This window comes from Camelina sativa, chromosome 19 (assembly GCF_000633955.1).
Source record: "Camelina sativa cultivar DH55 chromosome 19, Cs, whole genome shotgun sequence".
In the NCBI taxonomy this organism is placed as follows: Eukaryota; Viridiplantae; Streptophyta; class Magnoliopsida; order Brassicales; family Brassicaceae; genus Camelina; species Camelina sativa.
The window spans coordinates 16,244,263-16,263,364 of NC_025703.1; the positions used below are offsets into that span (position 1 = coordinate 16,244,263).

A 19,102-nucleotide genomic window follows, 5' to 3' on the forward strand; every position below is an offset into this window, starting at 1 on the left:
TCAATTGTGGAGTTAAACACATTTGTGGATGATGATGATGAAGGATCAGAAATCTTCCACATATTCTACGTGTGCTTCGGAAATATAAAAAAACACTGGACCAGATGGTATCGGCCTATCTTTGGAATTGATGGTTGTTTTCTCAAAAGCACTCTTAAGGGCAGTTATTGGCAGCTGTTGGAAAAGATGCAAACAATGGAATGTATCCATTTGCTTGGGCTGTTGTGGATGTAGAGAATGAAGATAACTGGACTTGGTTTATACAAAAATTAAGGCTGATTGTCCAAATATTCAAGATGGTTAGGGTTTTACATTTATATTTGATAGGCAAAAGATGAGTTTGAATTTACTCAAGTCTATTTTGGCTCTAATTCTTTGTTAAAAATTTTACCTAAGGCTGTTTGGTTTTACTTTTTAAGGGTTTGTTGAATGCTGTAGAGAGAGAATGCCCAAGGTTGAACACATGATGTGTGCCAAACACATATACGGGAATCTGAAAAAAATGTTTCTATGTCAAAGTGAGATGAAAGGGATGTTTTGGAGGGTGGTTGAGAGTTACATATTGACTGAGTATAAAGCTAATCTGGAAAGGGTAAAAAATGATGATATGAGGCTGTATGAAGCAATAATGCAGAGGAATCCAGAGAATTGCAGTGTTGCCTTCTACAAACCCACAACATCTTGTGTAGATGTGCACAACAACATGTCAAAGTCATTCAACAATGCAATTGATCCTTCAAGGTATGTGCCAATGGTTGTGATGTTGGAAACTATCCAGAGAAGAACAATGCAACATATTGAATTGAGGAAGAAGAAAGCAGAAAAGCACAAAGGTAGATTCACAAAGAGAGTTGCAGCATTCATAGCTGAAGAGCAGGAAAAGCTAAAGTACATCAAGAATGTTTCACGATCTTCAGAAGGTAAGTGTGAGCTTCTTGATTGTGGCAAATTTGTCAACTTGCATATGAGAATGCAAACTCGTGCTTGCCGGAAATGGGATATGAGTGGGCTCCCATGTCGTCATGCCTTACTAATCATTTATCAGAAGAAGCTTAACCATGAGGATTACTTATCTGAATGGAATGGTACTCAAATGCAAAACACAAACATATATATGCTTCCTACATAGACCCAGTCAATGGTTTGCATTTTTGGAGGAAAACTAGAGATGTGATCAAACCACCTCCTACTTTGGTTGAAGAAATTGAAAACATTAGAGGAAGAAAACCAAAGCCAAAGAGGAAAAAGGCCAGACATGAATCTCCAGCAAAGAAAGCTTCAAGGAAGAACATGATTATGCAGTGTGGGCGATGTGGAGAAGCTGGCCACAATGTAACCAAGTGCAAGAATATGGTGTTTGAGATGTATAGGCCAAAGAAGAAAACCAAGTCACAAGGTCAGACTCAATCACAAGGTGCGTCTCAGTCACAAGGTCCATCTCAGTCACAATGTGCGTCTCAGTCGCAGGGTCCGTCTCAGTCACAAAGTCCAATTAAACCAACACATGAATAGATCAGATTTATCTCTTCTCTTAAATCTCACTTTGAATTTTGTTAAATGCTTTCTTATATTTACATGTGTTATCTTGAAAGAGTTGATGTTTTAGTGGGTTTTTGGTGCATGGAGGAGGTGCTGTTTTGTTTGGTTTTTGGTGAAACATGGTGGATTTTTTGGAGCATGAAGGAGTTGATGCGGTTTATGAATTCTTACTTTTAGTTTTCAAGTTCTTAGTATGTTATTGATCTTAAACCCATGGATGTAACATTTTAACAGCTTCAATGTGCGAACAAGGTTTTGCAACTAATTATTGTCAAACATTAAGGTTTCATGCACCAGTTCAATCTTACATACTCAAAACAGAAAATACATTTAGAACTTCAGTTTTACAACTCAAAACATAAACATGTAAATCAAAATCATCACCACAACACATCTGATCATATTCTTCAAGCAATGAAGCTCCATTTACTCCATTTTACACTCTCTTATCTCCTTTTCAACTACAGCTTCACAAACATTTACACTCTTTTGAAATGTGATTGAGTCTTCTTGGACATGATCCATTTTCAACTTCCAATCTTCAATCTCTTCAACCACACATTCATCAGTCCATTTAAACGTGTGATACCATCGAGTCTGCAGCGATACACAATCGATACTCAAAATCAAAATTTTAAACATAATGAAGCTAGATTAAAATTTGTAAATTGATAGTACCTCTTGGGATCCTCTTGGACAATAGTGAAATAATCTTCCTAGGTATTTTGTGGTCCTCAAAGTTTACACATTCTTACAGCTTTGCCGCATCTGCATCTTATTAGGAATCCTCTTACTTCCATCTGATTCGCGACACTCTCCACTGCGGCAAAAGGAAGAACACAATCCCAATTTTAAAAATTTTCCCAATTGTAAAACGATGTAGTTTAATTCTTTGCCAAACTCATGCCCATATGATGAAACGACTTCGTATTACTACGCTACAATGCCACATGTCATCTGAGTCATCACCGTTAAACAGCTACTTAACGTTGTTTAATCATATGTTGGAATCGACAACATCACATATGGTTCAGGTTGCAAATTTGAAAATTATTGCAGTTCAGGTTGGTAAATGCAGGACCTTCAAGTCTGGGTACGAAAAAACGTTTCCCAAAGAGTTGGGGTTGTTTTGGACCGTTTTCCCCCTTGTGTCACCGATCTTTACAACTCCAATGACTAAAGATGTTGAATTCAAGGTGCGATGACCGTCATGTAATTTTGAAAGAATTCTCCATTATTGAGTTCATGGTCCTTTGCAAAATTTTGGCCATCTACCAGTAAAATACAATCTAGTGTATTCTTGTCAAACTTACTATCCAAAATCCTCTCCCAATAACCGTCTTTGGCAGCAGATCATCAAGAATTTGTTATCCATTAAACTCTTCCAACTTCGATCGACGACCCTTTTGATTACAAGTTATTTCCTTACCAGTCAAAATGTCAATATTCTTCACATTAAAAACAAATACAATTAATTATGCTTAAATTTTTAAACAGAACACCAAAATAAAACACCTAGTGTTAGAAACAAGAGGTTTAGGGAATTGTTCTTTTGCATTGTCTTTATCCTACAGGATATATCATATAGATAGTGATACAAAATTAGAGTTTTAAGTTATACACTAAGTCTACTAATTGTCCGGTAATGGACATCCACATAATATAGTATATTTATAATACTTCTCCTTGGATGACCATTACAAAAATATAGTCCCACATGCGCATATGAGATGATGCCTCGTTAAAAAATTATCAGGAAAATCCAATGGGAAAAACTATGGTTAAGGGGAAAAGAGTGCAGCGCGCTTGTACTCCCCCTCTTTAGTACATCACTTGAAATCTTTGAGATGACTGAACCAATATGATGAAGTAGCTTCTTGAAAGTAGTGGTTGGAAACGCCTTGGTAAATGGTTCGCTAAATCTTCACTTGAACAAATTTTTAGGACATGTATATCACCCGTACATCACCATTCTTTTGCAGGCTATTGGTCTCTTAAATGACTCATCTTGATCATTATCTTCGTATCTCATGATCTTATCAATGTATGTCAAAAATTTTGAAGATGATAGTCTTTCACCATTGGAATCATAATATTCCTCTTTAGGTGTTTATCTTTCGCGTATTCTTTGTTGTATCGTTAAAAACCTTTCATGCAAAATCCAATAGGATACAAACCATGATAAGGGAAAAAGAGTAAAACCATGCACATGATTATATTTCTCCCCCTGAAAGCATCATCTTCAGGTTATGCATTATGATCATATATATCATCTTTTCTTGAACTGTTATAAACAATGCTTTAAGATACAAACTCATATGATCATCATATATTCTCACGGATCATTGAACTTCAAGTCATTTTAACCCTTTTCATAGAAGATCTATTTGAAATGTAAGCCCAAATCTTCATCTACATACAATCTTTCAAACAATCATCTTATACATATGAGTTATTCATACTCTCTTTGTAAAGTTGTCTCTTTCAACTCTTCTTAGTATGGTACTACAAGACTATTTTTATATGTAAGATTATGTAAGCATCTTGAGATAATATCTCTTTCATCAGATGTCAAATATATAACCTCAAGAAATTTCATGAAAGATCTAATCTTTATACAATCCAGTTTCTCCATCTTTCAGGAGTAATATTTCATCATTGATCATTTCTCCATATATTCCTTGGTATGTGAAATCTGTACCGGAGATCAGATAATATCTTCATTATCAACATATTTTGCACTTGTTCTTGTGTCTTTCTTTTAACAAGAACCACTTGTAAATGCAGAAGAGACAAGAGACAAACACAATTTTTCTTTTAACAAGGTTCAGCAAATGCCTACGTCCTCAAACTTTCTTAAAAATACTTCTTGAACACAATTACAATTAGTGTTAGTGTTCAATCTCAGATTTACACAACTCTAAGATTTTCTCTTAGCTTGCTCGCTTTTAGAACGTTCTCAAGTACTATAAAATATTGCTTCTAGAAATAGAATCACTTTAAGGGATACTTTTGACAGTTTGAAAATCTTCTAGATAGACTAAATCAAGTCTTTTTCTTATTGTCAAACTCATAAGGTATATAAAATAGTTGCTTCCACCATAAGAGAGATAATACATTTCTCATAATCAATATCAAGGATTTGTGAGAATCATTGTACAACTAAACGTACATTATATTTCGTAAAGATCTCCTTATGTTCCACTCATTTTACACTTTCAAGTGTAAAGACTACAAGTCCAAATATTATCTTACTTGAACTATTTCATAGTTACTCTTTAAATGATTAAACAATCATTCCTTCTGTACACTTTTCAATAAAACTCTTTTATTAACTGCGGTTTATGATCCTCGATTTTTATCCATAACATCATCAACTTCAACACTGTATGCAAACATATTTACGACATCGATTTACTTTTTGGTTCCTTTTCTTTCTAGACATGACTCACCTTGTAGAAATTTATTTTCATTATGATTCTAAGGTACCTGAATCTCTTTCTTACTCATGTCTACATCTCTTCTAGAGATTTTTTATAACTCTTTGCTTCCTCGGTGCCATTTTAATTTATGCTCATTTTCTTTTCCGAGGATGCTTATATTTGGAACCATAAGTCTATCATACTTCGTGCAATCTTTAGACTTACTAGCAGTTGATCTTATCCTTCGAGGACATAAATTGGAGCACAGCTGGTATATGTGATTTTTTCACTCTCAAGGTCAGAAAATGGCTCTGGTATGCTTTTAGCATCTTTGCAAACTTTGCCAATAAATGATCTTCTTAAATTATAGTGCACATTTCTAAGTATGAGGATCAAGATAATTTCTTCCAATATATTTCTTTACCATCTATTTATTTTCTCCCCCTCATGTTGGAAAGACTGATTCACCGAAACAACAGTCTCTGCATCTCGAGATATTCAATCATCAAGAGAGATTTATATCCAACATATTTCCAACATTCTTTCAAATCTCATTTTAATCACTGTGGTGGAACTCAATATGTATAACACATTTAGATGGGATATATATGGTTTCTGACCCAAACCAATTGTAATGGGGAGTACTCATGATAATTTGTTGGCATGATGCGAATTTATTGGCATATAGAATCATTTCTGTCAATGACATAGCATGGTTTCACCACCATTGTCAATTAACCAAGTACTCTCGCAAACTCAAGGTTGCATGTTGATAACAAAAATATATGGTGGATGATCAGTCCACAATATCTCTTTGTATACATACCAGAAATTTGACACTATCCAAATTCATGGGGTCGGTGAAACCCATATAATCGGATTGCTTTGTAAAGTAGCACACATAAGAAATCACTACGAAAACTCTTTACGTTCTCTAATGAATATTTTCATAAATTTCTGATTATTCTTTCGCATCACTACTGAACCGAAATGGCTGAACCGGTCATGCCAAACAGTAAGATTTTCACAAAGCATTTTATCTTCTAGATAATGCATGAAAACTCTAAAACACTTATATTGTCTAATAATACTTATGATTTCAACGTATTCTTCTTTGCTAATTGTCTCAACATGATTACTTGTCCAATCCTCAAAAATTGCTCTATCGTATGAGTGATTAAACACATTTTGGGTGTGAACATATCTTATATCTGTTCTATCACCTCTGTATGTGGGATTCATGAATTTTCCCCCTCGAGATAATGACACTTCGTGTCTATCAATCTCGATTTGAATCTCACTCTATAATCAATAACATTCTCAAACTGGGTCATATATTATATTTTAGACCTTTTTAACTTTGAGATTTGGGAGAATATAACATATTAATATCAAATTGTGTTCTCATAGACAATAGTATATATACTCTTCATCTCGTGAGCTTTCAATACTTTTTCTACTACTTAATATTGTAGTAGAATAGTGGAAATTGTCTCACACTAGTTTCTTTCAGCCCACGGATACAGAAAAACTAGTCGACATTGACCGCGATATTATATCTTATCCACATTCATGACCACTTTTATATCAAATTTTGCAGTGACCTTTTGTTTTTCTATTATATCATAAAGTCATATTCACTTCAAAGAATAGACCAAGTCAATAAGATGTGCTTCATAATTATTCATTAACATCTCATAATTTTACTCAGTCACAAAAAAGATTATAATAGATATTTTTTTAATATATTTTTTTCACTAAATTTTGTTTACATGACAACAATATTTTTGTGACTAATAAAGTATCTATTCTCTAATATCTTTCCATGAATGATATTATTTTCTATCTTGGTAATAATTTTAGAATCAAGTTGATTGGTATATAATATATTATAGACTTTTAGTCATTTACTTTCTTTAAATTATTCTAAAGAACTAGTGAATTTTTATGGTCATATACTTGGACTTAAACCTTCTCATAGAAGTGATACCAAGAAAATATAATCAATAATCATTATTTAGTAATTTGTTACTATATTTTTAATTTATTCATCAAAAAAGGTTGGAGACATGATTTAAAATATTTCATCATATAAATATGTGATTAAAGAAATAAAGTAAATCACAAACATTATATCGTGCTAAATAAATATTAAGCATCATTACTTTATATATATATATATATATATGCTTATTCAAACGTTTTATTTTTCTGTTTTACTAAAAATTTATTATAAAATCTAAAAGTTTTACCAAAAAAAATATAATGATATAATTATTATTATTATATATATATATATATATATAATAGATCGACTCAAATTGTATTATAGTTTTAATACGGTTTCACCAAAATCAAAAGCAGTTTTAGTTGTTTGGTATTAGTAGATCTAGTTATCGTGTTGTTATTTGGTTTGATATACAAGTCCACGAAATAATGATCCGGTTGATCATGTTTCGGTCTTTTACTGAAGTTATGAGTTTATCGATCAATCTAAGATATATAACAAGTAAGTGAAACTTATCTTTGCGTTTGGTCCTCGTAACTGAGCTCTTTTTTTTAAGTTGGGACGACAACAACGTTACCAAACGGAGACGCGTCGGTTAAGTACTTGGGTAGAAACATAACTCATGTTCTATTATTTCCTATCACCAAGAATATAAAAGTAGTTTACCAAAAAAAAAAAAAAAAGAATATAAAAGTACTAGGCATTAGAGACATCAATAACCAACGATTTACTTAAACAATCAAACTATAAAATAATAATGCTTTCGACCACTTGATAAAATATCTTCGGTTCGTGAGAATTAACCGAACCAACAATAAAGCAACAGCTGATAATAATCAAACGATTAAAATATGAACAAATCTCTCTTCACAATAACTAAAACCAGTAGATAATTAAAACATGATCCGTAAAACAAAAAAGCATCAATCGATCATAAATTAAACATAATAATATAAGTCAATACTCCAAACAGACACGTTTAAGGTCAAACGTGGAGCATAATCGGTAATCAAGCGTTAAACAACATGAATCAATCAATAAAGCATGAGACGATTGATATATTAAAGCATGTGAAGTCAAATGCAGTATGGTTTAGAATTAAACATGTGTCGACTTGTTATAAAGATCAATAAATCTAAATTACACTAAGCAATAACGATTATAGATTCGTTTGCCAAAAACAATAGTAATGATAATACAATAACGATTCTATAACCAAGTATGACCTTTCTTTTATATAGCATGAATCGAATGATAAAAAAATGATGTTACTTATCTCTATTGAAAGTGGATTCAGAGGTGTTGGAGATCTAAAACGGAGACACGGCTATTTGCTTGGTCGGCTAAGTTTTTCTAGAGCGTGTGCAGATAACGTGATATAAACAAGAGATTTAGAATTGTTTTCTTTTGTATTGTTTTTATCCCATTTGATATGAAATATATATAGTAATACAATATTAGAGTTTTAAGTTATACATTAGATATATTAAATAACCGATAATGAACATCCACATAATATAATATATTTATAACACCTAGTATTTTTTAAAGAGAACAATAAAAATCTAACTAAAGTCATACCAATTTGTGTAGGATCATGGTGTTTTCTCCTATCACGCCTCATGTTGATTAGTGACAATTTTGTAGATGGATCAGAATATTGTATCTAAGGTTTTTCTTTTTTTGTTATATTGTATCTAGGTTGGAGAAGCAAATATATATGTAATGGTGTAGAGATTCACGGTGATGCGATTGCTAATGACAAATACATAATGTGGGGATGATAAATAAATATATAAATCTACCCAGACATTTGTTAGTTTCTAAATGCAATTCAAGCATCTGTCATTTACCTAAAAAAATCTGTATCCCTTGTTAATTCACAAACTATTGTTTCAATTTGAATAAGACACTTGATGGAAATCAAATCTAGTGTCCTTTACGGATTCAAGTTTCATAAATTTTTTTATATATTTTAAAGACAACATAACGTTTAAATTCCAACACATCATTTCGAAAGTATTTTAATTTTAAAGATTGAACCAACTTGATTTAATGAGATAAGATATGTAGACCCTTATCGATTAAAAGAAATATAGGCTCGACAGATGATTCCTTTTAAACTGAAACCTCTAACCCAAGAATTAGAATATCAATATTTTCCAATTTGGTCATACCCCCTAATCATATAACTACAAAAATTTAAAGAGTACACACACAAAGTCAATCCAACGGTAAAAGAGAGCAGTATTGATTGAGCGGCAAGCGACCAAACAACAAATAGTGCTGAAATTAATAATGTCTCACCAGAATTTTCCAGCATTAATTGAAACACACACAACAAACCTCTCCTTATTTAATGAAACCACATTTCAAACACTCATATTTTCTCTTATAAAGAGAGGCTATTCATTTCCAGCTCATGGAATCACACTATCACAATCAAAAACCACACATTAACACTATGCAACACCTCAAAAGTCTCTTCACAATTCTCTTCTTAATAACTTTGTCGCCGCTGACCGTAACGTTTGCAGGTAAAATACCGGCGATTCTAGTGTTTGGCGATTCTTCCGTAGATGCTGGGAACAACAACTATATCCCAACGGTTGCAAGAAGCAACTTTGAGCCATATGGACGCGACTTTGTTGGAGGGAAGCCAACCGGACGGTTTTGTAACGGAAAGATTGCAACGGATTTTATGTCTGAAGCGTTAGGGCTTAAACCGATAATTCCGGCATACTTGGATCCTTCTTACAACATTTCAGATTTTGCAACAGGTGTCACCTTTGCTTCCGCGGCAACTGGCTATGACAACGCCACTTCTGATGTTCTGGTACGGACTTCAATTTATTTCCCTTGTCTTTATTACATATACTATTTGGTATGTTACATAAATAAACACGTCTTTATGGACATTTATGATTGTTGTCAAAAACATGCCATCATACTTGTTTATTCTTATAAAATCTAGCAGATTTTTTTTTCCACTACTAAAATGTATGTGTTTATTATATAAAACAACATTTAAACAACAATTAAATTTTTATTAGACAAAAATATCGATGATATTGATTGGAAAGGTTATTTAGGGATATTTTCCAACATTTGTTAGTTATATATTTCGTTGATGGCGATTGCAGTCAGTACTACCTCTATGGAAACAACTCGAATACTACAAAGAATACCAAACAAAACTAAAAGCATACCAAGGAAAAGACAAAGCTACAGACACCATAAACGACTCCCTATACCTCATAAGCATAGGGACCAACGATTTTCTCGAGAATTACTTCGCTTTTCCTGGCCGTTCTTCGCAGTACTCTGTTGGTCTTTACCAAGATTTTCTAGCTGGAATAGCCAAAGACTTTGTGAAGAAGTTACACGAACTTGGTGCTAGGAAGATCTCATTAGGTGGATTGCCTCCAATGGGATGCATGCCATTAGAGAGAGCCACCAACCTTGGCACGGGAGGCGAGTGCGTTGGACGCTACAACGATATAGCGGTTCAGTTCAACGGAAAGCTTGAGAAGCTGGTTGAGCAGCTGAACAAAGAGCTTCCTGGTTCCAACGTCGTTTTCTCAAATCCCTATGAACCATTTATGCGAATCATCAAGAACCCTTCCTCTTTTGGTAAGTGAACTAACAAATACCGTCATAAATAACTCATTATCTTCTCTGTTTTATGCTATATATGTATTAATTGTTTGAATTGGTGGAAAAAAAATGAAGGGTTCGAGGTGGTGGGAGCAGCATGCTGTGCCACGGGGATGTTTGAGATGGGATATGGTTGCCAAAGGAACAACCCATTCACATGTACTAACGCAGACAAGTATGTGTTTTGGGATTCATTTCACCCAACACAGAAGACTAATCACATCATGGCCAATGCTCTCATCAACAGCACATTCACTCACTTCCTTTAAATGATTTTTTTTTGTTTTGTTTTTATGTTCGTATGGAACTATCATTATTAGGGTCTTCATTATATATATATAGGGATTGCTTCCCATATTTTTGATCCAATAATTAAACAATGCAGTCTGTATGTATTTATATTTCAGTAGACTTTCTGCTTATGTGTTAGTTAGCGAAACCTGTGTTTATTTTCTAGATTATGCCATGGTGTGTGTGCCTAGCCTATGTAACTTATTTTATTATCTTTAGTTATTGTTTCTCAATACATCTGTTTTTCATCGTGAAACTTTTGGGGCGCTGTGTTAATATTTCAAAATTATCAAACATTTGTAACTTTACACTATTTTTTCTATAGTAAAAATAATACACTAATACTAGTGCACTATTTACAATACAAAATTATCTACACGCAAAATAAATAATATATGAATGGTATACCAGTTCTTCACGCTTTCCTGTTCCGAAAACATGATTCAACTCTCAGTCTTACTATTAAATCTCCTATAGTACTACGAGTAGTTAAAACCCAACTTTTATTTAACAATTTTTAAACGACACTTTACGAGTGTTTGACGACAAAAGAAGAAGAAAAAAACTCGTTCTTAGATAGACTATTTGTTTTAGCTATTTTTGAACTTAAAATATGATTTTGCTGTGTCAAAGAACATCAAAAATAAAACAAAGGATTCCCAACCGCGAATGATGCAAACTAAAAGTTATTGTAGAGAGAATTGACCAATTTTTATATAATAAGATTTATCTCGTAAATGTATTTATTGATTAATTTTTGACGACCATGTTCTAAATTTACAGCACAAATGTATAAGAAAAATAGTCAAATTGTGCAAACTGCAAACTATATCAAATTTATTTATTCTATATATGTTTCCATCAGATGGAGAATGAGGTGACGCCACAGTACCTGATTGGTACCAGCAGAAGGATAAGGAGGGTTAGTGTTGCGAATTAACGAGATCAACTGCATAACCTGTTAATTTGCTGCCTCCGAACACAGTGGCAAGCCCCCTAATGGCGTGGACCAGCAACACCATTATGGCACATATATACTTTTTAAACTCTTTTTTCTCCTTCTGATAGCATTTGTAGTTGGAGTTTTTCACTGAGTCTCGCTCAACAAAAAAATATAAAATAATTAAAAAGAGAGAAAGACTAAAGTGAGTCTTTCATTTGAGAGACTTTGAGAACCAGTGAAAACTCATATATACACATGTCTTAATTTAATCGATTATATGTTTTATTTTTAGTTTAAATTTTAAATAAAAAATAAAATTATACAAAATACAAAATTTATTAAAATAATATATTTTAGAGACTAATAGAAGTTCACTCCACTACAAATAGTTTAGCGTTTTGAATAACTGGTTTAGCGTTTTCAAATGGATGCGTTTGTGTGAGTTTTACGACTGGTTGACCAGCGGGTGCAATAGTAGTTAAACATAATAAATGTAATATATAATTATATAAATGTTTTAAAACACCAAAATTTTTATTAAACTTGATTTATAATTAAAATTCATTAAAAAATACTTAAATAATTATTCAGAAAACAAATAAATTTCAGATTGAAGCGAGAGTTGAAAAGAGTCATTGGTGTTTTGTTTTAATATTTTTCATAAATAATCTTATTTTCTTAAATTTCTGATGAAATGTTATATTTATTTAGATTTTTTTGAACTCATATGCGATGTGCCATTAAATTTACATCAAATTTTTTGAGTTATTGTTAATTGAAATATTATTTTCTTGTATAATTGTTTATTTTTTAATATCTTTAATCGTATATGTACTTCATTTTCTCTCATCCTTAATGGAGAAAATGGTTAGGTAAAAGATATATAAAAAAATATTTCAATATCGAGAATCTCATCCTCTGTCTTTTCTGGTACGTATGTGTTATGGTTTTTTATCAAGGGACTGGATAGTTCGTGTGACACATGTGTATAGGGAAGCTAATTGTCTTGCCGATGACCGATGGGTTAGCAAACTATGCGTTTACTTTACTGTTAGGTTTTCATTCTTTTAGTACGGCTCCAAGTGAGGTCGAGTCTCTGTTACGTACGGATGTTTTGGGACATGCATGTCCCCGGGATGTTCTTATGTAAACCGTTTTAGTTTGTTTTAATAATATCAGGGAAGAATCTCCCTGTCAATTACCAAAGAAAAAAAAAATCAAATGCAACCGCCCGCAACCGCAAACGCAAACACTTGCGTAAAGTAATTTTTGGAATTCAGTGGTTTCAAATAGTTGGGAGCGATTAAAAACGATTAAGACCGGTTTGTGTGATTGATACCAATCGCTAGCAACCCACTACCGCAAGCATGACGTTTGCGGGAAGTAGCGGAATAACCAATCTAACACCTTAACATTTACTTAAGTTTAAGTCAGCCAACTACACTAAAGAGATTACATAGATGAGCAAAAGAAAATATATAAAATCTTGTCAAAGATTTTTCTTTTTTTCATTATTTTTTAGAACTAAGATGAAAAAGAAAAAAACCTGCGGAGAAGATAAGCAAAGGCAGTATCATCATCAATCGCCGCCTTAATTCTTACATCGATTTCTCATCTTCTCTGTGAAGGGTTTTTTTTTTTCCCCCCGTTTATTTCGATGAATTCGAATCTGGATTTGTAGTTCAATCGATATCTACGAAGAATCTGAAGCTTTTCTCTTTCTCGAATTTGATGAGTCTTAATGATAGTGATGATGTTCATGATTCAATAGAGTAGAGAGATTGATGATCGTGTAGAGAAAGCTTGAACCTTTAAGGTTGGGATTATATTGAACCTTTAAAAGCTTTGACCTTTATGCTTATTTACTGTTTCTTGAACTCTTGTCTTTTCATTTTTTATGTTTCAGGTGACCACCGCTAGTGGTGGTGATGGGTTCAATGGATCATCTTCCAGATGAGGTTCTTATCAAAATCTTGTCTTCTCTTCCAACAAAAGAAGCTGTTTCAACCTCTGCTCTCTCCAAGAGGTGGAGGACTCTGTTTACTTACAATCTTAGCCTTGACTTTGACAACTCCACCATCCTTTTGCAATCCCGAAAGCGTAAACATGAAATGCGCAGTACCGCAGAGAGTTTCCGGGATTTCGTGGATAAAACATTGGCTTTACAAGGTGGTAACCCTATGAAGTCCTTCTCACTGAAGTTTAAAGAAACACTTGGAGATGAAAACAGTGTGGCTGATGTTAATCGCTGGATACTCCATGCCCTTTTACACGGTGTCTCTGATCTCCATCTACGGATAGGTACTAAGAAGCGGAGTTATTTTCCAACTGAAATCTTCACCAGCACCACACTGGTTAAGCTGTCACTGGTAGCACAATGTTACACCTCTTTGCTTCCTTTGAATATATCACTCCCAGCACTAAAGGTTCTCTTCCTTGATTCAAGTTGGTTTGACTCTACTAATTTCCGTAATGCGTTTATCCCTGCTTGCCCTCTACTTGAGGACTTCACCATTTATCAAAAAGCTCGTTCAATAGGAATGCCATACGCCATATCCAGCAAAAGCATTAAGAGACTCTCAGTTACCTATAACTGTCCTTTTTTTGTTGCTTATGGCATGGAATTATTTAACACACCCGGTGTTGTCGACCTTTACTACTCTGACCATGTTCGGCATTGTTATCCAAATTGTCATTTGGAGTCAGTTGCCAAAGCTACACTGGACATTCATTTCTTAGATGATAATGCTGCTGATGTCACAGAGCTCCTCACTGGGATACGCAACGTCAAGGGCCTTCACTTGAGTTCTTCTACTGTCGAGGTCAGTTTCAGTGTATGGTTCTCTCATCTTCTTTATGGTTAGAAACAGGAAAACATTTATTTTTTTTTGTGTGTGTGTGTGTGTTTCAGGTGATTTTGTTATGCTGCAAGGGTGGAATACCAATGTTCGAGAACCTCGTTAAGTTGGAGTTTTCGGGTAGAACACGAAAGTGGAAATTTCTTCTGCCACTTCTACTAGAGTGTTGTCCAAACCTAAAAACTCTGGTTCTCTCGGTATGAAACAAACCCTGAACGAATCGATCTTACTTTATATATACGAGTTTGGCATGGAACTAAAGTAGCCCTCTCCTCTTAATGCTCCAGGGTCTGGATCAAAATTGGTTAGAGGGGATTCACATTCCTCCAAATAATCAAGTAAAGATGCTGAGTATCATGCACTATCGAGGAACTAGGCGCGAGCTGAAGTTCATGAGCCATTTCTTAGCGAGGATGAAGTGTCTTGAAGTTGTGAAAATTCATGTTGCACCTCGGGTGGATGACTCCAAAAAGGTGCAACTCACAGAAGATCTGTTGAAGCTTCCCACCACAACTTCATCCAATCTCAATGTTCAAGTCATGTGATGGTGATCATCCATAAGTTATTGTTAGATCTGCAAACATCAAATATTTTGTTTTTAGTGATTTATGATTTATTATTAGGAACAAAGGAAAAAAAAAAAAACTTATTACCATGTTTAGGAGTTGCTGAGGTATATTGCTCCATAAGATATGGCTGTTTCAACAACTGTGGTTTCTATTATGAGTACCTTTAAAAGTTTGTAATCTTGTATTCTCCAGCAACTTTGGCAATGGCTTTTATGTTATACGACTCATGCAATATCAATTCATTTGTATCGTCAAAGTCGCAAAGTCTTTAAAATACATCAGATAGAAAGAATCTATGAAAATCTTAAGTTTCTTAGTTAACTTCTCGATTGGTTTTGCGTGCGACTTTATGAAAATATTACTGAGATTGACAAAATGATTGGAAAACAATTTCATAATAAGATAAGAAAAAAAAAACAGTTGATAAATGGAATTTTTGACCAAGACAATAGTGCTTACATGGTGAAATGGTTAAACTCAACTTTAAATATGCTGTTTTTCCCAATATTTTGGTTTAAAGCATTTGAGAAAATTGATGAAAGCTCAAGCTCGTTTTATATATTATTTTTTTATTATGTTATAGAATTGTAGTTTCAGTTTATATTATGACTTCAGAGATATGCTACACAAATCACATGTCATTTTTTGTAACGCCTTACATATTGTTTTTTCTATATTTTGTGACCATTGATTTTGTTTTGTTAGATGGATTATTATTTCAAGAGTCTTTTTTATAGTTTTTTCAAAAAAAGTGTGACCCTAACAATGTCTTCATTTTTTTTATCAAACTTTTTAAGTTGAGTTGAGTAATTAATCTTTTATTTTTCTTTAAGTGAAATTTAATAATAAATTTTTGTAGTATATGTTTCTTAGAAACTAATGTTTCACTTCAATTTTATTTTTATGTTCAGAATTTTATAAATACAATTACATAAATTGTTTTTTTACTCCACCATGCATTTTGATCTTACTTCGATTCTAAAACTCATTAACCAATTCTAGATTTTGTAATATGATCATTTTTGGTTAAAATTTGAATAATAACATTACTACTAAAACAAATTCATAGTATTATTTTTACTATTTAAAAATTTTCATTTATGTTACTTAATTCATTTTTATATAGTTATTATTTTATTAATTAATAAACAAATTTATATTATTTTTTACTATTTTAAAATGTAATTAATTTTACGTAATTCATTGTTTAATTGATTTTTACTAAATTAATTATAAGTAATAAATATGCAATGAATAAATATTTATAATAGTAAATTTTAATGAAAAAAGTATAGTATTATTTAGGTGAATGCTGATGTGAAGGAAAGAGAAGAAAAAAAAGTTAATTTTACATATATTAGTAGATATATAAATATATTTTGTACTAGCATCAAATCTATTTTCAATACTTCCCGTAGATAATTCAAAAGTGGGATTTGCTGTCTATTTCCCTAATTTTAGCGTCATAGAAGAAATGGTTGTAGCATATATATACCAAATCAATCTGTTCTCTTCTCTCTTTTTTTTTTCTTTTTCTAATTGCTTTAAAATGGTTGTTGAATTATTTTGACGGTAGTTGAATTAATCTAGAAACTACCAAATTGATATTTCTCATAATTATTTAGAAAGTGCTATTATTTTGAAACTTAAAGACTAATTAAATAAATAAAAGCAATTAGAAAAGAATGTGAAAAGATGCTGTCAAAATTTAACATGTTTATTTAACTAGGTACGTACCGTACGTACAACTTCGTACGTAGTTGTACTACCCAGAATTCGATCTTCATAGTTATAAGCAGGTTAAACAGTTATATTAACCGATGATGAATTGAATTTTCAAGATTCATCTTCTATCTCGTCTAACAAAACGTCGTCGGTGACTGGAATATCATTTAATCTTCACCTTCCTTCAATCTTCTTTTGATTTTTCGTGTCTTCTCAAGAAAGTTGCTAGACAAAAAGTTAGCTTATACATCGATACTCATAAGAGGAGTATATATACATAAGTCCTCATTGCCTTATCTCTACGACTTGGGAATGAAAGTTAACATAATATAAACTAGAAATCAAATACGAAAATGAAAAGTTAACATAACACAGTAATATGCAAATATACAGTTCTTTATTAGTTTGATAAAAAAACCAAGTACACACTTCTTTAATGTGCTAGGCACCACCAATTATGTAATGTCTTATACATATACTAGTTTTTTTATACAAGCCTCAAATCTATTAAATATTCCCTTAATACTTCTCGTATATAGTTCAAATCTGAGGTTTTACTTGTCAACTTTCCTAATTTAAACGTTAGAAGAAATGGTTGTTTTCCATTTTTACCAATTTTTGTTGCATGAGATCAAAAAGGAATACTGCAGCAGAGAATATATTATTGTGTTCTTCTTTCTTGTACACAGCCGACAGTCTGACACTAATTTTTTATGGTAGTTGAAGTAATCTAAAAACTAATAAATTGGTATTTCTCACAATTATCTAGCATTTAATAAACTTAAAACCAAATAACTAATTAAATATAATAATAATTAGGTTTTGATTGGTTTTTTCGCTATTTCCTGCAAACGCTGCGTTTGTGGATGGTGGTTATTGTTAGCGATGAAAGCTTAAAGAGAAATTAGATTTAAACTTGGAGAAGAAGAACTTTATTCAATCTTATGAACTCAAGGTTTTTACAAAAGAGACTATTGATATTTATATGAGGGAACTTTCTAGATGACTTAGACTGATGCCCTAGACAGGTGTCCTAATGCCACATGATCGCACTAGATCCAAAAACTCCAAATTTGTTGTTGAGAAAATTGTGTGGCAAGATGCCTTTTGTCGAGAACACACAATTTGTGTGTGTTGCTTTGTTGCAGTCTTTTGGCGCCAATGGTGGAATCTTGTTAGGCCTCGCAGAGCCCATAACAGATGTTGGACTTGGACCGGTTTTGCTTGTGAGCAAAACCTCTGGAACAATTGGAGAGGGTTCCTATTCTTGCTAATACACCCCCTCAAAGTTGGTGTCGGAGGATCGAAGACACCAAGTTTGTACCTCAAATCGTAGAATGATTCTTGAGGAAGAGATTTAGTGAAGATGTCCACAAGCTGGTATTCAGCAGGAATGTGTTTAACCACCAAGGCATCTTGTGCAACCCTTTCATGAATGTAGTGAAAATCCAAATAAAAATGTTTAGACCTGGCATGTAAGGCTGGATTAGCAGTGAGATAAACTGTAGAAAGGTTATCAAAATATAATTCTGGAGTATCCTGCTGAGTAACACCAAGAGAGTCAAGTAATGCAGTGATCCACCTGAGCTCAAATGCAGCAAAAGACATGGTTCTGTATTCAGCTTCAGTTGAGGACTTGGAGACGGTAGGATGACGTTTTGCAGACCAGGATATGATGTTTGTCCCAAAAAAGGTACAAAAACCTCCTGTAGAGCGTCTAGTTTCTTTACAACCTGCCCAATCATTGTCACTGTAGGCACGAAGAGCAGAATCTGTTCTTGAACTGATATCAACTCCCATATGAATTGTGCCTTTTAAGTATCGTAGAACACGTTTCAGGAGATGGAAGTTGGCAACAGTTGGAGTATGCATCTTCTGGCACACAAAATTAACAGTAAATTGGAGGTCTAGTAGAGTAAGAGTTAAGTAATGCAGTTTTCCAGCCAAACTCTGAAAATAAGTAGGATTAGAGAAAGCTTTATCTTTTCCTACAACGCGATCAAGCTGAAGAGGTAAAGGAGTCGACATAGGAGCAAAATCAAGCATACCATCAGTCACTAGGAGATCTTTGGCATACTTTTCTTGATTCA

At 33.0% G+C, this 19,102-nt stretch overlaps 2 protein-coding genes across 2 annotated transcripts; both read left to right on the forward strand.

The window, feature by feature from the left end:
• Positions 9,379-11,167, forward strand: LOC104766497 (GDSL esterase/lipase At2g04570). Its single transcript, XM_010490402.2, has 3 exons — positions 9,379-9,805; positions 10,113-10,602; positions 10,702-11,167. Exons 1-3 carry the CDS (start codon positions 9,392-9,394, stop codon positions 10,893-10,895), a joined length of 1,098 nt encoding a protein of 365 aa, XP_010488704.1. The 5' UTR covers positions 9,379-9,391; the 3' UTR covers positions 10,896-11,167.
• Positions 13,319-15,466, forward strand: LOC104766498 (putative F-box/LRR-repeat protein At3g42770). The gene is made up of 4 exons (XM_010490403.2): positions 13,319-13,676; positions 13,767-14,682; positions 14,772-14,915; positions 15,006-15,466. Exons 2-4 carry the CDS (start codon positions 13,789-13,791, stop codon positions 15,261-15,263), a joined length of 1,296 nt encoding a protein of 431 aa, XP_010488705.1. The 5' UTR covers positions 13,319-13,676; positions 13,767-13,788; the 3' UTR covers positions 15,264-15,466.

Bases quoted from the DNA above. Each gene is read 5' to 3' on its own strand.
- LOC104766498 (XM_010490403.2), top strand. From the start codon at position 13,789: ATGGGTTCAATGGATCATCTTCCAGATGAGGTTCTTATCAAAATCTTG. The intron at 14,683-14,771 runs GTCAGTTTCAGT...TGTGTGTTTCAG, and splicing joins TGAGTTCTTCTACTGTCGAG to GTGATTTTGTTATGCTGCAA. The intron at 14,916-15,005 runs GTATGAAACAAA...TTAATGCTCCAG, and splicing joins TAAAAACTCTGGTTCTCTCG to GGTCTGGATCAAAATTGGTT.
- LOC104766497 (XM_010490402.2), top strand. From the start codon at position 9,392: ATGGAATCACACTATCACAATCAAAAACCACACATTAACACTATGCAA. The intron at 9,806-10,112 runs GTACGGACTTCA...TGGCGATTGCAG, and splicing joins ACGCCACTTCTGATGTTCTG to TCAGTACTACCTCTATGGAA. The intron at 10,603-10,701 runs GTAAGTGAACTA...AAAAAAATGAAG, and splicing joins CAAGAACCCTTCCTCTTTTG to GGTTCGAGGTGGTGGGAGCA.